The 27,405-nt window shown below is 43.7% G+C and overlaps 1 protein-coding gene across 4 annotated transcripts in view; it reads right to left on the bottom strand.

The window, feature by feature from the left end:
* Nucleotides 1-1,286: 1,286 nt before the first annotated feature.
* NF1 (neurofibromin 1) overlaps nucleotides 1,287-27,405 on the bottom strand; it is a 231,966-nt gene continuing 205,847 nt past the window's right edge. For 3 of the 4 annotated variants that reach the window (XM_041001779.1, XM_041001780.1, XM_041001782.1), the window contains 7 exons: nucleotides 25,177-25,299; nucleotides 24,655-24,782; nucleotides 24,365-24,465; nucleotides 22,881-23,023; nucleotides 22,490-22,536; nucleotides 21,095-21,311; nucleotides 1,287-4,175 (listed from right to left, as the gene is read on the bottom strand). In XM_041001779.1, coding sequence (XP_040857713.1) covers nucleotides 4,033-4,175; nucleotides 21,095-21,311; nucleotides 22,490-22,536; nucleotides 22,881-23,023; nucleotides 24,365-24,465; nucleotides 24,655-24,782; nucleotides 25,177-25,299 — 902 coding nt within the window. In that variant the 3' untranslated portion in view covers nucleotides 1,287-4,032. The remainder of the gene's footprint in view (nucleotides 4,176-21,094; nucleotides 21,312-22,489; nucleotides 22,537-22,880; nucleotides 23,024-24,364; nucleotides 24,466-24,654; nucleotides 24,783-25,176; nucleotides 25,300-27,405) is intronic. The other variant, XM_041001781.1, reaches the window with a different exon arrangement.

Here is a 27,405-nt window from a genome sequence, read left to right as displayed (position 1 = left end):
GTCAGGAGGGGAGGTGGCCACACAAGGGGGCATAGGAAATGGCAAGGGGGGTGCGCCAGCGTGGCACAGTTGAGGTTCTGCAGGGGAAGAGGTAGGTGAGACGGTGGCTAGTCCTGGGCTGTCAGGCACTGCTGATGCATGCAGAAGCTTGGGTCTCCAAGGGCCTCTCACTAAGATTGTATTGGTTGCAAGAGTTTCTGGAACTAGAATGAGCTTTCTCACATGGGCTGGCGGAGGAGACCCCGAAACATCCCTACAAGAAATTAAAGAACTCCTCACATCTTAGAGCTGATTGAATTTACGTTTTACTTTTAAAAAAGGGGGAGGGTGTGGGAGGAAAATACATTACTGAGGGAGCCGTGATGGGGACGGATTCTGTGACTTCCCCTGCGGTGGCGGCCGCAGTCTGGGGGCAGACTCCCTGCCGCGCACGCCAGCGCTGGCTTACAATGTTCAACAAGGCTGTGGACAAGGGTGCTGCCCAGTCTGAGAACAGGCAGGAAGTGTGTTATCATATACAGCGCAGGTTTACAACACGTGGCATTTTCTTTAAATGATGTAATGCAGGCACGGGAAGAAGTTAACAATACTAACACACACAAAAAAAATCAAAGTTTGGTTTGTTATCCATGTACAGCAACTAAATGCTTTACAAAAAAAGCAAAATAATACAATATATCATCACATGTATTTACAGTGTAGTAAATATACTTTTCTGTTAAATTTTACACAAACTATGTACAGGTGAATATGCTGCATTAAAAAAATTGGAGTGGCTGACGCTAAGTGAACTGTTAAGTCCATCGCATAACATTGAAGGAAACATGCCTCATTATGCCTGGGACCAGGGGTATAGAAATAAACCTGGAAACAAACAAACAGAAAGCCAGAGTGACCCTGAAAACCATTCTGGCTTATATGCCCGGGGGTTGGGGGTGGCTGCTGGCTGCTTCCACCATGCCCCCACTGGGCCATCTGCATGTATGTTGGAAGCCAGCTGCTTGCTGTGGTATCCGCAGCACCTGGTTTACTTGGGAACTAGTGTGTGGCTGCAGGACACAGCATATGCCACTGTCCCCCAAGTGGTGTCTTCCTGTTGACACCTGGGGATACACCCTGCTGCAGCCAGGAGTGCCGGTGGGCGTGGTAGGTGCAGGTATCTGTTACCTGTACGACAGGGTGGCGGACTCCCTGCTGTCCTCTTTCAAAAACTCCAGGGAGTTCTCGAACCAATCACTGCTGATGTTTTCCATAGAACTGACAGCTAATGATGCTGAAATGGGCAGCCTGTGCTGAACATCAGAAAGCTCTGCAGCTTGTAGGGGTGAGCTTGGAGAAATGTGTTGGTTAGAGACCTCCACTTGTTCCAGCTACGGGGAAAGCCAGAGATTCCTCACGAGGCAGAAGTTGTCTGGCCAAGGCCACCATTGAGCCCCTGATATGCTGGGCCGGGCTGAAGCGCTGACATGCCTCCCTTGCATCTGTGCAAGGCTGACCATTTGTGGAGTGCTGCAGTGGAGTCAGCCTGCCCATCCCATGAGCCATGGGAGAGGCACTGCATCTCGATCAATCTGTGTGTGGAAATCTAACTGTGAACATTTGGAAGTGTATCTGTTTGGATAGGAAGAGCACAACAGTGTAACACCCACCATTATATGCACCAAACCAACAGAGGGAAAACTATGGAATCACAATGGTCCAGGGCTCCTGCCACCTGCTGTCAGCAGGGGGCACTGCTGCCAGAGCAGCAGGGGCAAGAGGGCCAAGACCACCACAGAGTGGCATCCTTGGCACTGGGCTATGTATCTATTTCTAAACCCAATTCTAAGCTTCTGCTATTAAGAATGTTTTATGCTAACGCAGCCTCTAAGAGTTAAAAACAAAAGTTTATTTAATTGCACCTGTCTTCAAAGATTTTTTTCCAACAATTCTACGTTAAAATCACTATTAATACTAAGGATTTTTTTTCCCTTTTATTTTGGCAAATGGTTCTTACTTTTCCCAGGACTGTAAACAAATTAAAAAAAATTCTTGTTATTTCTGAATAAAAAAGCAATTTTATTTACATTAACATATTACATTGTTATTGTGTGGATAAACGTGAGATGTGTTATATTATTAGAATCAGAACACTTAAATGTACCATTATTTATTGAGTTAGCTGTGGAATTTAATTTACTGAAATCCACTAATGAAACAACACTACAGGAAACTCCGCTCTCCCCTAAGTTTTTCCCCCTCCCAAAACCATTATATCTCAACATGTAAGAGGAACGTGGGAGTGGGGGAGAGATAATATTTTTTTTAATAATAAATATGGTTTAGTCCTAAATTGGAACATCCAGATACTAATATGCTCACTGAAATCAGGTTACTTTGCATACTGCATGTACCACGAAGAAATTGGATCTGCACTGCTGCGGAAAGTCCCATGCCATGAGAGCGCAGGCAGGCCATCCTGCACAGCCGCAGGTCTCACGCTGGGCCTCCCGTTGTCATACTCCGCAGGCCGACCGGTCTTTTCACAGTGATTAAATGCAATTCTATCATATAGAACCCAAATGTTTCCATACAGAGATTCCTGATTTTTTAAAGAGGAGTGGGAGAAGATTAAAAGATATTTAAAATACATCTTATCAAAAATTTTATGATAATATACACCATTCTCTATGTTTGTTGGGAAACTATTTAACAAAATGAACATATCAGCTACTCTAAAAGTCACGTACCATTCCATTTTGCTATGGAGCTAATGTAGATATCCATGAAAAACTACCTTCTGGAAATAATTTCCAATGCTTTGTTCACTGATTACCCTGCTCAGAATTATTTAGGAAAGGAGAGGAAGTGGGTAAGATGTATAATTACTATACTTAGTATAGTTTTGGCTTAAAAATAAACAAATTAAAAAAAACTGACCTTTAGCATATTTAAACATTAAAAGAGAATCAACTGGAGAAGAAAATATAGTTTGGATGACTGAGATTGGATAAGGCCTCAGAACCCATAGCTTTAATGAAGCAATGTTAATATATGTGGCCTTGCTTATTTTTCCTGTAATTATTGCTAATACTCAAGTGTTAGTATTGAAGAATCTACTACAAAATGTTAGATCCCTCCCACCCTCCACAAAGTACCTGGCCTGTGGCTTTAGGATATGAAGTCACTGAGGCTTGACCCCTGTGGTTCCTTCAGTTTTGTAAGGTGGAAAAAAAAAAAAAAAAAAGGCCCAGTGCAGTAGCCTAGAGGCTAAAGTCCTTGCCTGCTAGGATCCCATAGAGTTGCCAGTTGTATCCTGATGGCCCTGCTTCCCACCCAGCTCCCTGCTTGTGGCCTGGGAAAGCAGTCAAGGACAGCCCAAAGCCATGGGACCCTGCACCCACGTGGGAGACCGGAAGAGACTCTGGGCTCCTGGCTTCGGATCAGCTCAGCTCCAGCCGTTGTGGTCACTTGGGGAGTGAGTCATTGGACGGAAGATCTTCCTCTTTGTCTTTCCTTCTCTTTATATATCTGACTTTGCAATAAAAATAAATAAATCTTTTTTTTTTAAAGGCCACAGCTAAAAGATTCAATGTAATGGGGTTACATTATTTCTCCCAAAGACATCTATCCGAAAAACATGGAAATAAAACTAACACTTTGTAGGCTAAAGAAAGGGCAACATAGAAGGCAGAGCTCTGTGCAAATGGCTTTCATAGCTGGCCAGCTGTGGGGGCAATGAAGAATTCATTTTCTCACCACTGGGATGCTTGCTGTTCAAGTGTCCTGACCTCCCACCGTCTGCAGTTGTTCTGAACATTTGCTTACACCAAATACACACCGGAGCCGGGGCGGGGTGGGAGATGTCAAGAGAAAGCAGCATTAGATGTAGGCGACGCTTCCCAGAGTTGATCATCGGGCAACATGGCAGACTGGCTGGGTCTCTTAAGAACATGAAGTGTAGCATCACGACCTGTGGGGTGGGACAAGGCCAGGGGAGTATCGCCAGGGAGCCCACGCTAAGTCAGGTAGAAAAGAGAAAGCAAGCAGGCGTCACATGATCTTTTTGATGCTGTTGCGTTTGAAACTGCCAGCACTTCTTTGCTTCTGCACTTGGCTTGCGGATCCGTGGCGAGTTCGCCCACTGTTACAGTGGCCGGTTGTGGGGGAGAGTTCGACATTCTCCTTGTCGAGTCCTGCAGGGAGACAAGGCAGCCTGTTATTCTCTCGGGGGCAGGCACACTCCAGGACTGAATCTCACCGCTCAGATCTGAGACACCACCTGGAGAACCGCTGCCGCCTGCCCTACACTCTATGGCTCCAACAGTCACTAGGGCCTGGTTGCACACAAACCTTACATTTTGCTCAGCAACATTGGCCAAGCAGCAGAGAAACAGCTTAAGAGAAGAGACATGTCGCATGGCAAAGCCAGAGGCAGGCAGGCTTGAGCTGAAGAAAGGCCAGCAGCTGCCAGCGAGCAGCGCCTCCCTCCAGAGACCCCAGAAGCTTCCAACAGAGCCAACGACCAGTGCCCATGTCCTCACTTCCCTGTTTGCAGCAGAGCCGACTCTGCAGGTGCCGAGGTACTGATCTTCCCACCAGCTGGCCATTTAGGAGATGGGGTCAGTTGCATGCTGTTTGTCACAGCACCTGTCCCAAAGGAGTCAAGCGGTTTCTGAGAGAACAGCAGCTCCCAAAGGCACACTGCGCAATCTCGGCTTTGCAGCTACAGCAACTCGGGGCACATTTGCCACTCACAGATGTGTTGTTCCTCTTTCAGCAAGGAGACTCAACCTCTACATGCTGGGGCCTACAAGGCATTTTAGGAATCATCTAGTCATCTAAATTTGCAAAACAATTTCACAGGGCTAGCATTGTAGTGTAACCAGTAAAACTGCTACCTGGTAAGCCAGCATCCCATGTGGGTGCTGATTCAAGTCCCAGCTCCTCCACTTCTGATCCAACTCCCTGCCAATGTGAAGGAAGAAGCAGCAGAAGATGGCCCTAGTTAAGTGTTTGGGACCACTGTACCCACATGGGACACCCAGATGACGTCCACAGCTCAGCCCTGGCTGCTGCCACCCTCTGGGAAGTTATCAGTGGATGGAAGATCTCACTGTCTCTGCCTTTTCTCTCTCTGTAACACTTTCAGAATAAACAAATCTTTAGGGCCTGGCATGATGGCGCAGTGGTTTAAGTCCTCACTGTGCACACCCGGGATCCCATATGTGTGCTGGTTGTTACCCCGGCAGCCCCGCTTCCCATCCAGCTTCCTGCCTGTGGCCTGGGAAAGCAGTCGAGGATGGCCCAAGGCTTAGGGACCCTGCACCCGTGTGGGAGATCCGGAAGAGGCTCCTGGCTTCAGATCGGCATAGCATTGGCCATTGCGCTCACTTGGGGAGTGAATCATTGGACGGAAGATCTTCCTCTCTGTCTCACCTCTCTGCATATCTGACTTTCCAAGAAAAATAAAAATAAATCTTAAAAAAAAAAACCCAACAAATCTTTAAAAAAATTAAGAGGGCTAGTGTCATGGAGCTGCAGGTTAAGTCTCTGCAGACATCCTGTATCACGGAGTCAGATGTTGTCCCAGTTTTGCTACTTCCCATCCAGCTCCAGGTGCACTAAGAGGCAGAAAACATCCCGAGTGTTTGGGTCCCTGACGTCCATGTGGGAGGTCCGAATGGAATGCTGGGTTCCTGACCTCACCTGGCCACTGGGACTGAGGTAGGGAATAAGGTCTCTTTCTCCCTCTCTATCACAGTAGCTTCAAATACATTAATTTAAAGATCAACAGGTAACGAAGGATTACAGATCAGAAAGGTAGCAGGACAGTGGTCTGCCCAGGGAACGAGTGCAGGAAAGGGTGGGGGGCTTCTTAGGGTGCTACCCTGGCTGTCTCTGTTTCCTGATCTGAGGGGTGGACTTCAGAATGTGTTTACTTCTTAAAGGTCACTAACGTGCAAGTTTAAGATCTGTTTACTTTTCTGCTGTTACACTTCAATAAAATCTGGCCTTAAAGGAGACTAACTGTGCCCACTTCTGGTGAGAGAACAGAATGCTGGAGGGCACTGCTGTGGTTTCCAGCCACATATGAACTCTTAACTAATATTTACTGATCAGAGAAGATGACCGCTGCTTCTGGAAGAGGAAAAAAGAAATATACATATGGTAGGGGAAAGGCTGAAAAAGCATTTGCCAAAATAGGTTCTCTCTGAATACTGTTATTTTACTGTATTCTTATCTGTCTCCTCTGAATTTTAAAATCACTATTTCAGAATGCAAAAATTTCTCTTTTGGAGTAAAAAAGCAGCATTTCAGGACCAGAGGAGTTCATTACATTACAGAAGATGTGCAGATACCTGACTAGCCATTGGCTGGCCTATGTACAGCACTGAGTTTGGGATTGTCTGCATTTTGGAGCCACAGGGCCTTCATCTGGACCAGCCCCGATTGGCCTGGGAGGCCTGTTCACAGACTGCCTTTGCTCGCATGTTACGCAAAGGCGCCTTGGGCTGGGCACAGGAGTGCAGCAGCAGAGCCATCACTAACACCTCTCCAGGAGCTGGTACCAACATTCTCATTTGTAGGAAGAGGAATTGGGGTAAACACACCACAAGGCACAGACTTTTCTTCTGGGCAAAAGGATTTTAGACCGTTTTTACTCTCTTCTATATGGCATGCACTCCTTCTCCAGATTTATTTAAAACATACAGAGGAAGGAGGCACCAGATCTCCGGGAGGGGCCTTGGGCTTCCTTGTGATGCATGCATCTCTTGCTTCTCTATGAGTCATCCTGGGTCCTGCCAGCTTTCTTGCTTGCTGTCACCATCTGAGGACTCCATGTGTTACCACACCTTGCTTTGCCTACTGGAGGACAAGCACCTAGAGGGGTAAGGAGAACTTGTTATTCACTCTCCTATAAAATCTGATTATTTTCTTTTTTTAATTTTTTATTTATTTTTTTTAAAGATTTATTTTTATTATTTTCTTATTGGAAAGGCGGATATACAGAGAGGAGAGACAGAGAGGAAGATCTTCCGTCCGATGAGTCACTCCCCAAGTGAGCACAACGGCCGATGCTATGCCGATCCGAAGCCAGGAGACTCCTCCGGGTCTCCCACGCAGGCGCAGGGTCCCTAAGCCTTGGGCCGTCCTAGGCTGCTTTCCCGGGCCACATGCAGGGAGCTGGAAGGGAAGCGGGGCTGCCGGGATTAGAACCGGCTCCCACATGGGATCCCGGGCGTGCAAGGCGAGAACCTTAACCACTTGCGCCACCGCGCCGGGCCCAAAATCTGATTATTTTCAACAAATACTGGTTGAACTGCTGGCTTCCATTTTAAATCATAACAGCTAGGTCCCTCTAATTCAGAGCCCAATGCATATAATCCCTGACCTCTGGGGGCTAGGGACACACACACACACACACACACACACACACACACACACCCTGAAATCTTTCTCCCCTTTGGCTTTCTTTGTCTGAAATGAAGAACCTGTCAGTATATTAGACCTTCCATTTCCCCAAACCTGCACATTTCAATCTAATGGCTTCTTGAGGGCATGTGGAGCGCAGAGGTCCTCATCCCACACACAGGGCCAGTGTTTCCCACTCCAGATTCCCACTCCTGTGTCTCCTGCAAGACAGCAGGTGATGGCTTATGCATTCAGGTCCCCGTCCCTTACATGGGAGACCCAGCCTTGTCTGTTCTAGCATACAAAAGATCTTTCTGGCTTTTAAGTAAAAGGAACATTTAGGAAAGCTTAATAAAAAGTTAAAGAATGCCTAAAGCATTCCTTGGCCACCAGGAGGGGCTCCCATTCTCTTCAATCCCCAGGAGGGCCCTGTGGCCCCAGGCCAGCCATCTGGGCTCCCTTGGGTATCTACCTCTAACAGCCTCACAGTTTCTGGACCAGCTCATGCTGAGAAACAATCACTACAAGCAAGGTGCCAGAGGTTTCTTTCTGGGCACAAGGACCTACTCAGTGGTGCTATTTTTTTTTTCTTAAAGATTAAATTAGTTATTTGAAATTCAGAGTTAGAAAGAGAATCAGAGATATATATGGAGAAAGAGAGAGAGAGATTGAGAGAGAGAGAGAGAAAGAGAGCACACTCTTCCATCTGCTGGTTCTCTCCCCTAGATAGCTATTAGCAGCCAGAGGGGTTGGAGGACTAAAGCCAGGGGTTTTACCCTGGTCTCCCACATGAGTGCAAGGGCCCAAGCACTTGAATCATCTTCTGCTGCTTTTCTCAGGCCATTAGCAGGGGGTTGTATGGGAAGTAGAACAGCCTAGACACGAATTGATACCCATATGGATGCCAGCATCACAGGCTTTACCCACTATGCCACAATGTGGGTTCCCTCAGTGGTATTCTTTTTTTTTTTTTAATTGGAAAGTCAGATATACATAGAGGAGGAGAGACAGAGAGGAAGATCTTCCATCCGATGATTCACTCCCCAAGTGAGCGCAACGGCCGATGCTATGCCGATCTGAAGCCAGGATCCAGGAACTTCTTCTGGGTATCCCACACGGGTGCAGGGTGCAGGGTCCCAAAGTCTTGAGCTGTCCTCGAGTGCTTTCCCAGGCCACAAGCAGGGAGCTGGATGGGAAGTGGGGCTGCCAGGATTAGAACCGGCATCCATATGGGATCCCGGGGCGTTCAAGGCGAGGACTTTAGCTGCCAGGCCACGCCGTCGGGCCCCCTCAGTGGTATTCTTAAAAAATAAAATTATCTACAAATTGGGATGGGTGTTTGGCACAGCAGTTAAACCCTGGCTGGGACACCTGCATCTCATATCAGAGTATGCAGATTCCAGCCTAGGCTCTGTAGCTTCTTGCTACAGTGCACCCTGGGAGGCAGAGGCGACAGTGCAAGCAGCTGGGCCCCTTGCACCCATGCAGGTCTAGATTCAGCTCCTGGGTCTAGGCTTCAGCCCAGCCTAGCCTAGCCTAACCCTGGCTGTTTGTAGCATCTGGGGACTGAGTCAGTTCATGGGAACTCTTTCTGTTTGACTCCTTGTTTCTCTGCCTTTCAAATTAAAGAACTAATGGAAAAAAAATTTTAAAAATTATTCAAATTAGACTGTCACTAAATGCTAGCACTAAAAATATTTTACTGTTTTGTTATGTCAATACCTTTCAACTTCAAAATTTTAGAAATCTTACTTACTTCCTCTTAAGTGTTAATTATAAAAGAAACAAAATATAAAAAAAAACACCAGTCTTTTGCTGTAGCTCATTAAGTCACCTCCTGTTATACTGGCATCCCAAAAGGGGCCTGTTTTGAGTCCTGCCTGCTATACTTCCCATCCCAGCTCCCTGCTTAAGTGCCCGGGAAAGCAGCAGAGGATGGCCAAAGTGCTTGCATCCCTGCAGCAATGTGGGAGACTTGGAGGACGCTCTGGGCTTGTCTGGCACCACCATAGCCACTTAGTCATTTGGGCAGTGAACCAGTACATGGAAGATATCTCTGTCTTTATCTCTGCAACCTTGACTTTCAAGTATATAAATAAAAATTGTTAAAAGATTTACTTATTTTTTATTGGAAAGTCAGATATACAGAGACAGGAGGAAAGACAGAGATGAAGATCTTCCATTTACAATTCCTAAATGGCTGAAATGGCCAGAGCTGAGCCGATCTGAAGCCAGGAGCCTGAAGCCTGTTCTGGGTCTCCCACATGGTTGCAGCGTCTGAAGGCCTTGGGCCATCCTTGACTGCTTTCCCAGGCCACAAGCAGGGAGCTGGATAGCAAGTGGGATCGCCAGGACTCGGACCTGTACCCATACAGGATTCTGGTGCACCAAAGGTGAGGACTTTTTAGCCACTATGCCATCATGCCAGGCTCCTAAGCAAACTTTTTTAAAAATGAGAGAAAGACTAGAAGCAGAGGCACTGAAATGTTAAGAAACATGGATCATATAAGACTGTAGGTGACTTTTTCCCCCCAATTTTTCTGAGTTCTTCGGTGTTTTCCCTGCTGAGCATGCTCACTGGGAATGTCTGAGCACGAACAATGTGCCAGCCCTGTCATTCGTATCCCAAAGCCTTGGAGCTATGCAAAAGGACGACAGTCTGCTTCGCTTCTCACATTTAGTTTGTGTCTCAAGTCCATTCTTGGCTTGGTGTGTGTGTTTTCATCAGTCACACACAGGCAATTGCAGCGTGACTATGACTGCAAAGTTCAATTTCATAGCAAGAATGTTTTACTGTAAGGATCACTGCAGAAACTAACATAAAAACCTTTTTGGGGGGAGGTCATTTAAAAAATCAATCTTCGTGCTACATTTACAATGCATTGGGGTGTCTTGAAGAAGCCAAATTAGCATGGAACAGAATGCTCATGGGGTATTTTGGGTCTAGCATTTACGTTTCTAAGCATAATTCTTACTTTGAGAGTTTTGGCAGCATTCTTTTTTTTCACTCTCCAAAATTAGACCTAGAAATCTCACTGGGAACTGATGCACGACTTGTGCCTCAACATCCTACAGGGAAAAACATTCAGACGATCAGCCAAACGGCTCTCATGCAGATGGGATCCCCCTGGGCCAGAACATGCCCCACAATTAACAGCACAGCTGCATTGGCCTTGCCCTGCTGCTCAGCAAGGCCTCTGGTCTCCCTGTGCCCTTCAAGCACTGGCCCTGCCTCTCCTGCTGCAAAACTCCATTAGGTGGCAGCACCACCTGAAGGACTAAAGCAAAAGCTCTGCTCTAAAACCGCATCACCTGAGGGTTCAAATCTCCATACAGATAAGCCGTGACCAAACATGCGGCCAGTCACAAACATGCAGGGCACAGCTGGCAACTCAGCAGTGGTGCAAGGGCAGCACTGGGCTTTGGTGAATGTGCTGGCTCCATCCAGAGAGGGAGACCCAGTGGAAGGGCTCAGGAACACCACCTAATGAGGACAGATGTTGGGAAAGGACTCCCAGGTCATGGGATGGCTGCCAAGTTCTGTGTCTATCTCCCCTACAGGACATCAGTTCCCTGAAGGCAGCCCCAGCCCCAAGAATCACAAAATACTTTGTTTTAAAAATCATTACAGTTTCCCAACATGGAATGTAGTATTTTCCTGAAAGTGAGAACTGAATCCTTTCTGGAGAAGCTCAGGAATTGGATTAGGTAATATGTGAGAAATCATATCTAAAGGCTATTTATCTGTGAGAAGTCACACATAAAAACGCAAGCTCAACGGTGACACTAACTCACCACCTGCACAGGGGCGTGGGGGGCTACTTGGCTTGGCACAGCCTGATTTTCCACAAAGACAACATGGCAGACCTACAAACAAGGGATCTTTACAAAGATCCCAGAAATGAGTATTGTGATAAACTTGCATGTATTTCAAACTTTTGCATCAAAACAAAAATATTTTAAGTCAATTTTCTATGAATTTTTTGAAGTTCCCTTATTCATGAGGAGGCGACCATGTTTGATTCTTGGCTGGATTACAACTCTTGCTTGACTCTAGCTCTGAATCTGGCAATTAAGAGTAAGTCACTCTTTGTTTCTAAATGTTGTCAGAAGAATCAGATAAATGAAAAATTCTTGCAAACAGATAAAATAATTACTATACAAATAAAGATGCTCCTAATGTCTGAAACAAAAATGACCTAAAGATACACTGGGAAGAATTTGGAATCAATGCATACAGAATGTATTTTAAGCTATGATTATAAATTTACTGAAATGTAAGTAAGCACAAAATAGAATAAGGGTATCTTAATAGAAAGGGGGAACTCAATTATTCTTATGCTATAGTCAATGCATTCATAAACTGTTGAGGTATCTTGAAACTGCATTTTGAGCTAGATAGAATTGCAATTAGAGGCATTAAGAAGAATTTCAGCAAATTTTCATCGCTTCTCTGTTTAGGTCTAATCTTTCTGTGTAACAATTACAAAGACAACAGGCATCTTTCAAAAGTTAGACCTAGGTATATACTGCGTTTGTTTCTTAGACAACAGAACAAACAACCAGTTTCATTTTAAAAAACACAGGTGATACAGTGGTCAGACAGCTTTTGGTCAGACTTTGGAAAAACAAACATTTATCTTACAAAAGCTAAAAAGATCTTCCTCAACACACATGCCCCACTGTTTTTCTATGAACTCTCTTTTGCTATCCTAGGGTGGGATCTCATCTCCAGAGTTTCAGTGTGGCTGTTAAGTCGCTCCCTACCTGAGACAGGACACATGCCAGCCTTGCCATTGGTGCAATACCTAGACCTTATGATGCTGTGGCTTTACAAGTGCCTCAGATGTGTGAGCCAGACCCAGCTGACTGGCATACGGAAGTTTCATGCCATGTGCCCAGGAGAAGCGCAGGGTAAGCAGTGCTTCGTGCAAGCATGAGGACAGTGAAGAGTACCTTGATGAGGAAACAGCTGCATGGAAACTGCTGACTTAGAGCAAGGAAGAGGGGCTTCACAGACACACAACGAAAGGAAAAACAGAGTGAGTGACATCCACAGACTCCAAAAAAGAAAAAAAAGGGAGTGAAATATGATTAGCTACTGGGTAACTGCTATGTTACTTGGTTTTCAGAAGCAATCTGGTTTTAGCTATTGAACTCTGACCATTAATTTCATATAGTACAATCTGTTAAATGATAGAACTGATAACTTTAGAGACAGATGGGCTTTTTTTTAAACACACTAAGGTATTAATGTTGTACTTAAGAATCAAAGAACTCGTGATACTCAGAAAGTGCTCAACAAAGCAACATCAATCTAACTTAAAATCCAAGATAAACATAATGGACAATTTTACAGGTAGATGTGTTTTTATTACCTTTATGAAGATTTTTTTGGGTCTAAGACAAGAAATAAACTAAAATATGAGATTAAGAAATTAGCATAGGGCATGGTGTGGTAGCTTAGTGGCTAAAGTCCTTGCCTTGCATACCGTGGGATCCCCCATGGGTGCCAGGTCATGTCCTGGTTGCTCCATTTCCCATTCAACTCCCTGTTTGTGGCCTGGGAAAGCAGGCAAAGACAGTCCAATACCTTGGGACTCTGCACTCACATGGGAGACCCAGAAAAGGTTCCTGGTTTCAGATTGGCTCAGCTCTGGCCTTTGCAGTCACTTGGAAAGTGAACCAGTGGATGGAAGATCTTTCTGTGTCTCTCCTCTCTGTAAACCTGACTTCCCAATAAAAACAAGTAAATAAATAAATGAATTAGCATAAATTATGCTGAGTAATTTGCCAGTTGCTCAAAATTACTTTTCTTGGGAGCAAATATATGCCCAAGCAGCTGGGACACTGGTTAGGATACCACATCACACATCAGTGCCTGGGATGCGATTCTGGCTCTGTTCCTGATTCCAGCATCTTGAGACTGTGCACTCTGGGAGGAAGTGGTAATGGATCAGGTGGTTGGGCTCCTGGCCTCTGTGCAGAAGACCTAGATGGAGTTTCTAGCTTCTTGCTTTGGCCTGTCCCAGATCCAATGATTGTTGGCCTTGGGGGAGTGAACCAGCAGTGTGTGTGCTCTGTCTGCCTGCCTCTCAAATCAATAAATATATAATCTTCTCCCCTAATATGGGAGATATAGAAAGGGAATTAAAAAAAAAACCAAATAAAGGTCTGATGATACCATTAAGCATTTATTTAAAAAATGTTAATATTGTTTTAGCGATTTTAAGTGGTCTCAAATAGAGTTGTTAAGTTTCCTCTAAGATTATTTCAAACCTAGTACGCACACAAGGAATATCACCCACTCGGAGCTATGTCTCAATTTAGAGAAAAGGTTGTGCTAGAACATCCTGGTGTGTACTCGGCAGTCAACTCCATTAGCCTTGGAAAGTTTAGGATCAAACAGCAGACAGTGAACTAGCTAAGTTCTCAGGACCATAGCTCTCAGGGGCAAGGTCTACATTACAAAAGTGAAACAAAGCAAGAGAATGGCTGGCAACTTTGGACAAAGGTCAAAACTAAAATGGAAGAAGTGATTGTAATAATACTAATGCTAATACTAGTAGTCAATTGAGTTGACCAAAGGAAAAAAAAATTAAGGATATTTTCTAAGTAAAAAACACTGAAAATAGATCTCAGGCTTACTATGTTTTTTTTTTTATATTTTTCTCACACATTTAGAGGTAAAAATGGTTTATAAAACTGCCCTTGTGGTGCCCAGTGCGGCAGCCCAGTGGCTATAGCTTGCTGGGATCCCATATGGGTGCTAGTTCATGTCCTGGTGGCCCCACTTCCCATCCAGCTCCCCGCCTGTGGCCTGGGAAAGCAGCTGAGGATGACCCAATGCCTTGGGAACCTGTACCCACATGGGAGGCTGGAGGAGGCTCCCGGCTCCTGGCTTTGGATCAGCTCAGTTCTGATCACTGAGGCTGCTTAGGGAGTGAATCAGCAAGTAGAAGATCTTCCTTTCTGTCTCTTCCTCTCTCTGTATATCTGACTTTCCAATAAAACAAAAGCAAAAAAACCCCACAAAACTGTCCTTGTGGCTGTTGTTGCAGCTTAGCAGATTGCCAGTTGATGGCCTGGGAAAAGCACTGGCAGATGGACGCCTGCACACACCTGCAAGTTCTGGATGAAACTCCTGGCTTCAGCCTGGCCCAGCCACAGCCATTCCAAACCCAGGAAGAGAATAAACAGAACATCAATATCACTGTTTCTCCTTCTCTCTGTAATGCTTTCATATAAACAAATGAATCACTACAAACAACTTCTGCCCTGTTTCTTTTCAGTAAATGTTCCTATAAGCTGTATTAATAACTTGGAGTTCAGGGCACAACAAGAGCAGCATTACAAAAGAAGTCAAAGTATTTCTCCCTGTTTTCTTCACCCTCACCACTTCTACTGTGAATTCTCCCGGAAGCAGGGGCCAGGCCTTCAAGTGCCTCACTCCCTGGGGCAGAAGAGCTCCTTGCACACACTAAGATACACATTGGGAGTTAGGGCTATTTTCCCAGAACTCTGTAGTACTACTCTTGTACCTAAAATCAAAGAATATATAAATTCCTAGGAGTTGTTAAACAATGTAGATCAGAACTGAGAACTCAATACACTGATCAGGGCCTCTGTCACCATTAAGTGTTCCATAGCACCCCACGTGCAGTTACAACATAGATGGTCGAATGTGAAAAACACTGCAATAGTCAGAGATTTTAATGCCTTTGGAAATGGATCTACTCAATCTCTTGCTAGTAAGTACTAAATCATTTAATTCTACCTGAATCTTTAATGCACTTGCTCTTCAACATCTAAAAAAGATGCAAGCAGAGTGTAACTGAAATGCATACTTGAAAATGAAATAGAAAGTATTCAAATTATAACTTCTGTAACAGCCTCTTTGCTCATCAGTGTGGATAAAGTACTCACAGCTAAGCTATAAAGTTAATAAAGTCTCATAAACAGCATGTTCAGGTAGGTAAGCTACATTTTCTAGTTTTTTTTAAATAGGTCACATTTAAGCAATTAAAAAAAATTATTTGAGGAGAGCAAGCAAAAGAACACTTTTACCTCTTGCTTCCCTGCCCAGATGCCTGCAGTGGCTGAGGCTGAGGGCTTGGAATGCAATCCAGGTCTCCCAGTGATTGGTGAAATCCTAACTGCTGAGCCTTCACCGTTGCCTAGCAGGACATGCATCAACTGGAAGGAAGCTAGCGTCAAGAGCTGGAGCCAGGGGCTGAACCCCAGGTACTCCCATTCCAGAGGCAAGGCCAAACACCTACATATGCTTTCTAGTTTATTAATTCATGTCTAGCTGAGCTATACTGGGCCTAACAAAGATTACAATATTAAATATGAGATATCCTTATGGATCATGGAATAAACATTATGGATTCTCTTCAGGATGTTCTTAGTGGCACTGTGAATTTTTTTTTAAATGATTTTTTTTATTTTTTAAAAAGATTAATTTTTTTTTTTAAAGATTTATTTTATTTTTTTTTTCATTGGAAAGGCGGATATACAGAGAGGAGAGACAGAGAGGAAGATCTTCCGTCCGATGATTCACTCCCCAAGTGAGCGCAACGGGCCGATACTATGCCGATCCCGAAGCCAGGAGCCTCTTCCGGGTCTCCCACGCAGGTGCAGGTTCCCAAAGCCTTGGGCCGTCCTCGACTGCCTTCCCAGGCCACAGGCAGGGAACTGGAAGGGAAGAGGGGCTGCCGGGATTAGAACCGGCGCCCATATGGGATCCCGGGCGTGCTAGGCGAGGACCTTTAACCACTTGCGCCACCGCGCCGGGCCCAAAAAGATTAATTTTTCTTTGAAAGGCAGCTACAGAGAGAGAGACAGACAGAGAGAAGGAGATACAAAGAGATCTTGTAACCCTGGCTGATTCCCCAAACGGTCATAATGGCCACAGCTGAACTGATCTGAACTGATCTTCCTAAGATTCAGGGCCAAAAGACCTTGGGCCATCCCCCGCTGCTTTCTCAGGCTAATCAGCAGAGCACTGGTGAGAAGTGAAGCAACCGGGTCACAGACTGGCACTCATAAGGGATACTGGTGCTTGTAAACAGAGTTAGACTGCAACACCACAGTGCCAGCCCCTAAAGATTTATTTTTTAAATCTCTATTTGAAAGGCATATTTACAGAGAGAAGGAGAGAGAAAGAGGGAGATCTTGCATCTGACAATTCACTCCCTAAATGGCAACAAAGGCAGGAGCTGAGGTAATCCAGTGCCAGGAGCTTATTCTGGGTCTCACATATGGTGCAGGGAGCTATGTCTCAAGGACTTGGATCATCTGCTGCTGTCTCCCAAGGTCATAAGGGGAGCTGGATATGAAGTGGAGCATCCAGGACTTGAAATGGTGCCCATATGGGATATCGGTGCTGGAGACGAAAGCTTAGCCTACTACGCCCCAGCACCAACAGTAGGAAATTCTGAAGAAGCAATCTTTCATGTCTATTTGGCTAAAAGGTCATCGTCAATACAATTTTTTTTATAAAGATTTATTTTTATTATTTTTTTTAATTGGAAAGATGGATATACAGAGAGGAGAGACAGAGAGGAAGATCTTTCATCTGATGATTCACTCCCCAACTGAGCGCAATGGCCGATGCTGTGCCGATCCGAAGCCAGGACCCTCTTCTAGGTCTCCCACGCGGGTGCAGGGTCCCAAAGCTTTGGACCGTCCTCGACTGCTTCCCCGGCCACAGGCAGGGAACTGGAAGGGAAGCGGGGCTGCCGGGATAGAACCGGCGCCCATATGGGATCCCGGGCGTGCAAGGCGAGGACCTTAACTACTTGCGCCACCGCGCCGGGCCCACAATTTTATATGCACTGAGCTCTGGTTGTAACTCATCTTTTACTGACCTACACTCAATGTCTACTAGGGAGGGGTTCATAAGACATCATTTATGCATTTTTAAGTGTGGATTTATTAAGCTGTCCCCCGTCCCCAGATGGACAAATGGGATATGTACGCAACTTTTTGAAGTGTGTATTTCAGGGACAACTGCATTATGTAAGTGAGCACCCCTTCTCTGGAAGCTGGATGGAGACTGATACAGTATCATTGACATTTCTATTTAAACAAAGACTGAGGTTGGGGCGGAAAGGCAGGTGTATAAGTCTCTTCATCTACTAATCTGTCACCAAATGAGACAGAACCCCAAAAGACACAGCTTAGTGGTTGATCTCATTAAGCACCCACGATCTAAAAACAGTCCTGCCTGGGTGTGGTAAGTGTATCAGGGTTGTCTGTGTACTAATCAGTGACTTTCAGTTTGTGAAGTAAGGCAGCAGCAGAGCCTCTGTCTTCTAAAACTCGACAGACTGGGTGCGGGTTGATGGAAGTTAATTTGGTGGCAAGTCAGATTTTGTTGCATTTCAGGGAATGATGTACATCTACTTTAAGTGCTTCTGCACGGGACTTGGCTGCTGGGAGTGGAGATATGGAAATACTCATTTTGGTTTCTTTATGCTAAACAGCAAAACTGAAATGCCAGACTGAGTTAGGAATCTGTATAAAATTAACTTAATCTAGCATTCTGATATCAGCAAACTCAGTTCCACAAAGAAATGAGAAGGTAAGGAGATAAGATTACATGGTGCTAAGGATATGCTGTATTATATCTAATTACAAAGTATCAGCTCTTTTTTAAAAAAAGACTTATTTATTTTTATTGGAAAGGCAGATACACAGAGAGGAGGAGAGACAGAGAGGAAGATCTTACACCCAATGGTTCACTCCCTAAGTGAGTGCAACAGCCAGTGCTGCGCTGATCTGAAGTCAGGAGCCAGGAGCTTTTCAGGTCTCCCACACAGGTGCAGGGTCCCAAGGCCTTGGGCCGTCCTTGACTGCTTTCCCAGGCCACAAGCAGGGAGCTGGATGGGAAGTGGAGCTGCCAGGATTAGAACCGGCACCCATATGGGATCCTGGCGCATTCAAGGCGAGGACTTTAGCCACCAGGCCACACCGCTGGGCCCCAAAGTATCAGCTCTTATCATTAGTAGATATTCCAAAAGAACAAATGACAAAACCTCAACCAGGCACAAGAGTTAGGTTCCTTTTTGGTGGAAATCAGTCTATCAATTTAGAGACAGCAATGACACACACAGAAGGGAGAGTAAAAAGAATAAATAAACCTGGGGCTGGACAAACAGAATAATTCATCTTGTAGTGCCAGCATCCCTTATGGACTCTGGTTCACATTTTGATTGCTTCACTTCCAACCCAGCTCCCTGCTTATGGCCTGGGAAAGTGGTGGAGTATGGTCCAGGTCTAGGGGATCCTGCACCCATGTGGGAGACCTGAAGGAAGCTCTTGGCTACTGGCTTCAGATCAGCTCAGCTCTGGCACTGCGGCCATTTGAGGGATGAACAGGTAGATGGGAAACTTCCTCTCTATCTCTCCTATTCCCTGTGAATCTGTCTTTCAAGTAAATCTTTTAAAAAAACAGAACAGATAAGCCCTTTTTCCAAAATGCACAATAAAAAAATCTTGTGAACTTAAGGACACACATCTTAGAGACCAGAAGAACTGACCACCACACTCCATTTCATAATTTCTATTACTGTTAGAGCTCTGGTTTTGTTTAAGAACAGTCAGAGTTGCCAGGGTAGAGTCAGGCAGCATCTCTGGAGAACTATTAGAGGGGGTACAATTGATTTAAAAATGTAGTCAAAACCTTATATATTAGTGTCTGATTTTTGTAAACAGTTTGAAGTAAGAGGTTACAGAGAAAAACTGTTTCACTGAAGCATATGACATGGCTGATGTCCAGTCAACACCAGACATGCATTATCAACTAACAGGAAGCCTGCACTAGCACTTCATTTTCAACCTAATTATTTTTGGTGTCTGCATTAGTAGGCAGAGTCTGGCAGAAATTCCTCTAATAACTGGCCTGGTGGTGGGAACCTAAGGAAACCTGTCTTGACAGGCTTAACACTACTTTATCAGCCCAAGAAGCAAAAGTTTGGTCAAAATGAACAACCAACCAGGAAACAAGGAGCTTTACAAAGGACTAGTAGATCAAAGGGAGTGCAGAGAGAAATAATAAAACAAAAATAAACAGATAAATAAATGAAGAGGGAAGGGAAGCAGGTAGGTAGGCAGATATGTACACACACACACACACACACAGAAGGCATTGCATGTGGAAGACACAACACTGATCTGAACTCTAGATACCAATGTAATAAAGCAATCGATATAACTTTTCTAAGCTTCAGTCTCCTCGTGGCATTCCACATTGTGAGCCTAGAATTAAATTAAGTACACAATTCCTCAGCTATGCTAACTGGAAGAAAATAAATTTTAAATTTTGCTATGGCCTTACCAATTCAAATGCTGATAATGGGGCAAGTTCACAGATCATGGTGCTTTTAAACACTGGTGTTCTCAAAAATCATCTGGCATGTTTATTAAGACCCCAATGCAGGAGTTTTCAAGCAAGAGGTCTTTCATGGGACTGCAGTGTTTATATTTCTAACAAGTTCCTAAATGAGGCTATGGTCTCTGGTTGAGACCACATTTGAACAGTGTCCAAGAGAAAGGTCAACAAGGGCAAGTGAACATGGTTACATGGGAGGAAAAATCACAAGAAATTCTCTTGTTTCCAGTGGTTGGGAATTATCAGTAATATGACCAACAAATAAATGCTGAAATATACTGTTTACATTGACATGTTCATGCAAAACTGGAATTACAAACTGGGGATTCTATTTAGGATCTTGAACATCACAGAATAGTTATATAATTTGATTTTAAAAAATGCAATCCTTGCTAACATTAAAAAAAGAGCTATGTATAGTGAATTTCCTTACAGAACGAAGTATTTCACAGGTGAATTTTGCAGAGAATGAACAGAAATTTAAATATTCTTTTATTTTAGTCATTTTAGAAAAAATCTTTCTGAAAAGAAAATGCGGGCTTTCCTTTATCACCCAGTATTATGGTAAGCAACACAACAGTCAGCTCTGTAAGGAATAAATTCTGGGGGGTCAACCAAAACTACACAAAACCACTCATTCTGACTGAGCTTGTGCAGCCATGTATAGGCTTGTTACTCTGCTCTCCTTCCAGGGTTATTAGCTGTTGCTTCTCAGCATACTGTCCTCTGAGCCACATAATGCACTGATATGCTTTTCCATCTGGCTCTAATAGTGACTCCATAGCAAGCAATATAATTGCAGACTTTGAGATATCGTTTTTTTGAAATGACATTTTTGTCTGTGTATTTAATCCCAGGTTGTTCACTGGATGGTTGGCTTGCCGTTGGTCACAGGCAAATGAGGTACTGCCAGACTTCATTGTATTGTTTTGATAATGTATGCTGTATCAAAGACACATTAGGGCAATTAGGATATCTAGCAAAGAAACTATAGCTCTGTTCATTTACAGGTAATATAACTCAGGTCATATCAGGCTCTTCTTTCCCAAACCCTAAAAACCTATCAACCTGAGCATACTATGTGAATGCTCTTAACATTTCACTGTCCTATGTGCAAGCTATTATAAAGTAGGGAGCCTTATGGAGTAACAGAACACAAAACAGGTACAGGTCAACAAGGAATGTATGGTGAACCTCATCAGATAAGGAGAGAACTCTGCTGTAAAGTGCTCAAAAGGGGATTGCTGATGCTTTTATCTTAGCATCATCGCTCAAAGTCATACAATGATCACATTTACTGACCTGGGGAATGCTGGGAAGTTGCAAGTGAGGTCATGGAATTTGAGAGATTAAGGTTGGCAGTGATACTGAGCTGGCTCTGCAGTGCAGGAGGGTAAGGAGATGTGGGTGTCAGGAGGGACTCCTCACTGGCTTCTTCATCAATTCCAGGCAAGTACGTGTCAATCAAGGCATCAAGAAACTTAACAATAAGCTCAGCATAGTCTGGGATTTGTGTTTGCTGTAAGAGAAAACAGGAAAATATTTTAGCTCCTCTTTTGTTTCACCCCCATCTCCTTGGTAACTTCCCTCTAGAGCCCAAACATGAGGGTTTTCTTTTGAGGGTACTTCTCTAGTTTTCCTTTCTTCTTTGTGTTACAAGAGCATAAAATGGCGAGGGGGCGGGGAGTATAATGCTTATAAAATTCCATTTTATAGGGACTTACAGTTGGAGTTTTTATTCAGCTTACACTTAAAGCTTTCAGATAAACCTGTAATTTCCGAAAGCCTTGCACAGACAGATTGAATTGAATAGTGAGACAATACAACCATCAACAATGATGTCAAGCCAATTTTCCAAAACAAAGAATCATCATCAGAGCATCATCATTCCAGCTGCCAATGCACCCTACTGCACTGTGAAGGGCTCAGGGGGTACCTGGCACTCTAGCTACAAAAACTCCTGCATGATACACTTATTTCCACAATTTCGGTCTTGCTGATTTTTAGTGACAATCTGTGCATATGAAGAGATATTTAACAACAGCCAAATGAAATAAACTGACCAATGCTTTAAATTTCAACAAGGTTTAGATAATTAATACTTATTTATTACTTCTGTACCTGGAATACTACACTAGGAACTGTAGCAATAAGAAACAGATAACCTGCCATCAAGGAACTTTCATCAATTTGGAGAGAGACCATGTAAAATAATACAGTCATTTGGCACAGTATCAACTAAAGCCAATCAACCATAGAACAAAATGAACAGGAGCAAAGATGGTTTATCCAGAGAGAAATGAATCTCATCCAACAGGACAGAAGGGAAAATGCGTCCATGAAATACTTTTGACCATAGATAATGCTCCTTGGTAACCACCAGGTCCTTAAGTGCGTCTATTAAGATGATCAAACATACAAGAACTGATGACAGAAAAGTTTTAGAAATTCATTATGCCTTTTGAAAAGTCACACATAAAATGAGCTACTGATTTTGTGAAAGCTTATATTTATGTATAGAACCATATTAAAGGTGCTATCTCTTAGAAAAAAATTGAAACCCTTTTATAAAAATAACATGTTTGTTGTTGTTGATTATTGTGGCTTTAGTACATTGTGTATTCTTAAATCAGACACATTAATGTGGCTAAGAACTTTGGTTTGGCCAAAAGTTATGAGAAAAAACTATTTTCTTACCTTTGAAAAGGGTCCTGCAAACCGCCATAAGCCATTGAAACCAAAACCTGCAACAAATGAAACATTTTCCTTGTAATAAGCAAGACATCTTTTAATGGCAACAGACACTAAATAAGTTGTATGTTGATACACACATACTAAAACATTTTAGATTGGGTGTTAAAGCAGATTAAAACTTAACAGTTAGTACGAAGTCATACATTAACTTAAAAAAATGATCAATCTGTTATTATACTGAATATACAGTCAGAAGAGCCAGACAATGGTCTATACATAGAGAAATAGAACCAAGTCCCTCCCCCCTAAAGAGCAATTCTGCAGTCACTGCAGTTACAACAGTGTGCCCATCAGCCAGCTCCTCAGCCACACTTCTCCTGGCATGTGTATTTACTTTGCAGGTAAGATGTTTGATATTGTGGAGGGGATTCTTCATGATATACCACACTTTGCACAATTCCATGGATGGGATTTAACAAATTTGGATCTTGGCACAATGACAACAGGGTGTTGATCTTGGAGTCCAGCAAATTGTGTCTAAAAAATAAATCAACAAAGGAACATTTCAGAAGGAAATGAAATGAAAATCTATATTAGCAAACATAATGTACAATCCCGGGAACAATGTGGCAAAATTGAAGGGAGTTAAGTGCTTTTTACTCCCTGGGACTTTTCTATGTCTTTCAAATTACCTATAATGAACACAGATGTGTATGCTATTCTTGGTTTGTCTCTTGCTTTTTAGTCATCAGGGAAAATATGGTAAGAATGAACTGCAAGGAGTGCCTAACTGTAGATGGTGAATATTTGTTCAGGATTAGCTGGGCTCCTGTCTGTGCCTTGGCATGCTTTTGGACCATCTCTTTCTGCTGTTGACACACATCTAGGCACTTAAAACTGAAATTTGAAAACAATCAGTGCTTACTCTCAAATGGCACAAGGAAAAAAGAACATTTAGGAGGGAGTGAATTATACCTGTATGATACAACTGAAATAGGAAGGAATTAACTATTTCTAACCCAGCTATGTTCCTAGAATAAAAATAACTGAAATCCAACTTAAAAATTCTAATATGAAATTAATCTCAAAAAGGAAACCATTTTACCAGATAGAAGGTTCTGATCAGAAACAAAATTTCCACATTTCTTTGAGCTACTTAAATTTGAACAGTTTAGTTATTATTTTAGTCCTAATAAAATTTACCTTCCAAACAAGATGTTAAATTCTTTCCTTTTTTGTTCAGCTGTGTTTAAAAGTTAAAAAACTCTAAAACCCAAACAGGCATCCCGAGTGAAACACAGCAAAGCCACTGGTTTGCTTCTGTGAAGACAGTAAACACTGCACTTCCAGATGCACCATTTTTGAGGCCAGTATAATGGGGTAAGCCAGCCCCTATGAAGCCAGTATCCCCTATGGGCAGCTCAAACCCAGATGTTCTATTTCTGATTCTGTTCCCCACTAAGGCACCTAGGAAAGCAGGGGACAATGGCCAAGTGACTGGGCCCCTGCACCCACGAGGGAGACCTGGGAGAAGCTCCTGGCTCCTGGCTTCTGGTGGTCCCACTCCAGCCCCATTTGGGGAATGAATCAGTGAACGAAGATTCTTCCTCTCCCTCTCTATGACACTCTTTCAAAAAAACCACTTAAAGCAAATCAACAAGATAAATGTTTTCTCTAACTACTCTTAGTAGTTAGTTTTCCCAAACTACTCTTAGCTAACAATAAACCCACTCTCTAGGCTTAGAGTCATCATCATGTTATTTTACTTCTCCCTCTTTGCAACTAATGAACATTAGCGGATATTAATTCCTAACCCTAAATAAAATGTAACTTAAATACAGGTACAAAGAGCAATTAAAAATAACAGGAAATACTTACACAACAGGGAAAACTTTGGGGAACACCACACTGGCCTCTGCTAAGTATGCATAAAGGATGCGTTGATCAAATTCATCTGTGGTATATTTTACCAGTGTAGCCTGCCAAAACACACAAAAGTAAATAAGTAACATTTTTGCTCTGCAGCTGAAATGCTATATTTTGGTAAGAAGCAGAAGATACCTTGCATTAATGCTTTTTAATATTTAAGGGCCTGCTAAGAGCAGATTGGAATAAAAACTTGAGCAGGGAACAAAACAAAACAAGGTTAAACAAGGGGAGTCCCTTACCAGAACAGTGAGAAGAAGTGCTTGTATCTTCGGATCGGTCAGGACTTCTTCATCCAGGAGTGCGTTTGATTCAGACATGGAAACCTTACACAAGTGTGGATGCTGCTGTGCTGAGATCCTCTGAGTTTCTGCAGGAAGAGGCGGATTAACAGGACCAGCTGTGTTAACAGGTACTGGACAACAATTAACACATTTCAATGGTGCTTCTGAAACTCAACAGCTTCTTAATAGATGCTTTGTCAAAACAGGCAGCTTTACTGTTCACCCATTCAAATATTTTAGGTGGCTACTGATAATTCTGTAGATATATACATACATGTAATTATACATATATAATTGGTTTTCACATGGGTTTCAGAATAACTCTCACTTTAAGGACTGCTGCCAAGCTTATATTTTGAAAAAGAAACAAGGTTTCTATAGTCCATCATAAAGGGAGTAAAAAATGAAATGACTGTGAAGTCGATGAACTCTTGCACTGTGTTTCAGGGATGCAGATCAGTTATTAACTTTGTGTCTCACCCATTTCATAATCAGTTTCTGCTACTCTCCTCATTTTGGGGGGTGTTGTGATCCCTGATTCCATTTCTTGCCTTTTAGGAGCCTTTGTGTCTGATATCAAATGATCAAAACTTTTCCTTGTTCCTATAAACAAAAATTACAGAATATGGGAATGCGTTAACCACAGTGTGTAGGGAACATACTAAAAGGAACAGGCTTTGACATAAACCATGCAGGCTTCCCCCATGGGACCCAAGGAACGCTCAGACATCCCCTGGAGCACTTTCATTCGCAGGCTTCCCAACAGGTTTTCCCCAGCTTTCTACTCCTGGATGGGTTGTATATCTACTGGTTCAAAATAAACTGATCAATAATTAATAATCACCACACTGTAGGTGAGATTCCTCTGACTAATGGTAACACACAGGGACATACACTGCTCAGAAGTAAAGATCAACTAAATCTGAACAGCTTTTCCAGTTTAAGACATTCTGCTGATAGGCCTGGTATGGTAGCCTAGTGGCTGAAGTGCTCGCCTTGCAAGCACCGGTATCCCAAATGGATGTTGGTCCAAGTCCTGGCAACCTGGCTTCCTATCCAGATCCGAGCCTGTGGCCTGGGAAAGCAGTCGAGGATGGCACAAGGCCTTGGCACCCTGCACCCACGTGGGAGACCCAGAAGAGCTCCTGCTTCAGAGTGGCTCAGCTCTGGCCCTTGTGGCCACTTGGGGAGTGAATCAACACAGACGATTTTCCTCTCTGTCTCTCCTCCTCTCTGTATATCTGACTTTCCGATAAAAATAAATAAATCTTTAAAAAAAATTCTGCTGGTGTTGAGAATTATTGATTATTATAGAAGCATTTGGAAACTTAGGCAAAACTCAGTTTGATTAGTTTTTCAAGAGATGTGCTCACCTAAAACTATTATGGAATGGATACACAGGTGCACCTCAAGCAAGCAGGGCTTTCTCTTACATGGTTCTGAGCTGCTCTTATCAGGTATTACACGAATACAGAACACTTCTATTTTAAATGGAAGTACTGACATTGTATCATTTGAAACCTACACATTGCTGTTCTTTATATTCAGATTTCTCTTATTCATCTGAGGATTTTTTTTTCTTAAAAACTCTGGTAGAACTGGTATTGTGCATATCTGGTAAAGCCACTACCTGCAATGATGGTGTACCATATGGGTGCTGGTTTGAGATCCAGCTTCCTGCTAATGTGCCTGGGGAAGCAACAGAGGACATCCCAAACGCTTGAAGCTCCTGAACCCACACAGGGACCCAGAAGTTCCTAGCTCTCAGCCTTGGACAGGCTCAGCTGTGGGGAGCCGGGTGCTAAAGCCATTCCTGGGAGTGGGAGGGGCCGTTGCAAGATGGTGGCTGTCCCGGAGCCAGGAGGCGGAGCTGGTCTTGCCAGCAGGTAAACAGGAAGTCACAGGGATAGGCCCCCCCCCCCCCCCCCGCGATTACTGGCCTATCATGTAGCGCCAAGAGGACCCACAGGGAGAAATGATTGGTGGAGATGATGTAAAAGTAGCCAGTAAAAGCTAGACGACAACGGATGGAAAATGACAGACGGACGACTGCGACAGATGACAGACAGACAGACAGACAAATAGACGATGATGGATGAGAAAGACTGGGGTCGGGAAGAAGGGTGGCAGAAAGAGGCCGGCCAAAGAAGCGGGGAGGAAAGCTTAGATCAATGGGGACAGGAGCAGAGGAGAGAAGGATTTAAATGCAGCCGCTTTTGGCAGTGAGGGGTCCGGTTCCAGCTTTTCCCGGACCCTCAAGAGCGTGTCTGGTTATTTTTATTGTCGCGGTGGCAGCAGCAGCGACACTCATGTTGCGATCCAGCTCCAGATGCTGCGGTCATTTGAGGGATGAAACAGTGAATGGAAGATCTCTGTCTCTCCCTCACTCTCTCTGCAACTCTGCCTTTCAAGTAAATAAATAAATCTTAAAAAGAATAACAACACTCCAATCAACCCACCAAAGCACAACTCTGGAGGGGCCTTGCCATGGCCTAAGCTCCTGCCTGTGGTGCTGGCATAGCATATGATCCTACTGTTCTGCTTCCAATTTGGCTCGATGCTTGTGGCTTGGGAAAAGAGTGGAGTATGTCTTAAGTCCCTGGCCTCTGCCTAAATGGGAGACCTAGAAGAAGCTCCTGGCTCCTGGTTTCAGATCAGCTCAGCTCCAGCTGTTGTAGCCATTTGGAGAGTGAGCCAGAAGATGGAAGA

The sequence above is a fragment of the Ochotona curzoniae genome, unplaced genomic scaffold (genome assembly GCF_017591425.1).
Source record: "Ochotona curzoniae isolate NIBS_2020 unplaced genomic scaffold, NIBS_Ocur_1.0 scaffold_2453, whole genome shotgun sequence".
In the NCBI taxonomy this organism is placed as follows: domain Eukaryota; kingdom Metazoa; phylum Chordata; class Mammalia; order Lagomorpha; family Ochotonidae; genus Ochotona; species Ochotona curzoniae.
Note: the sequence above shows the minus strand (reverse complement) of the source record. Positions and strands in the feature narration are given on the sequence as shown.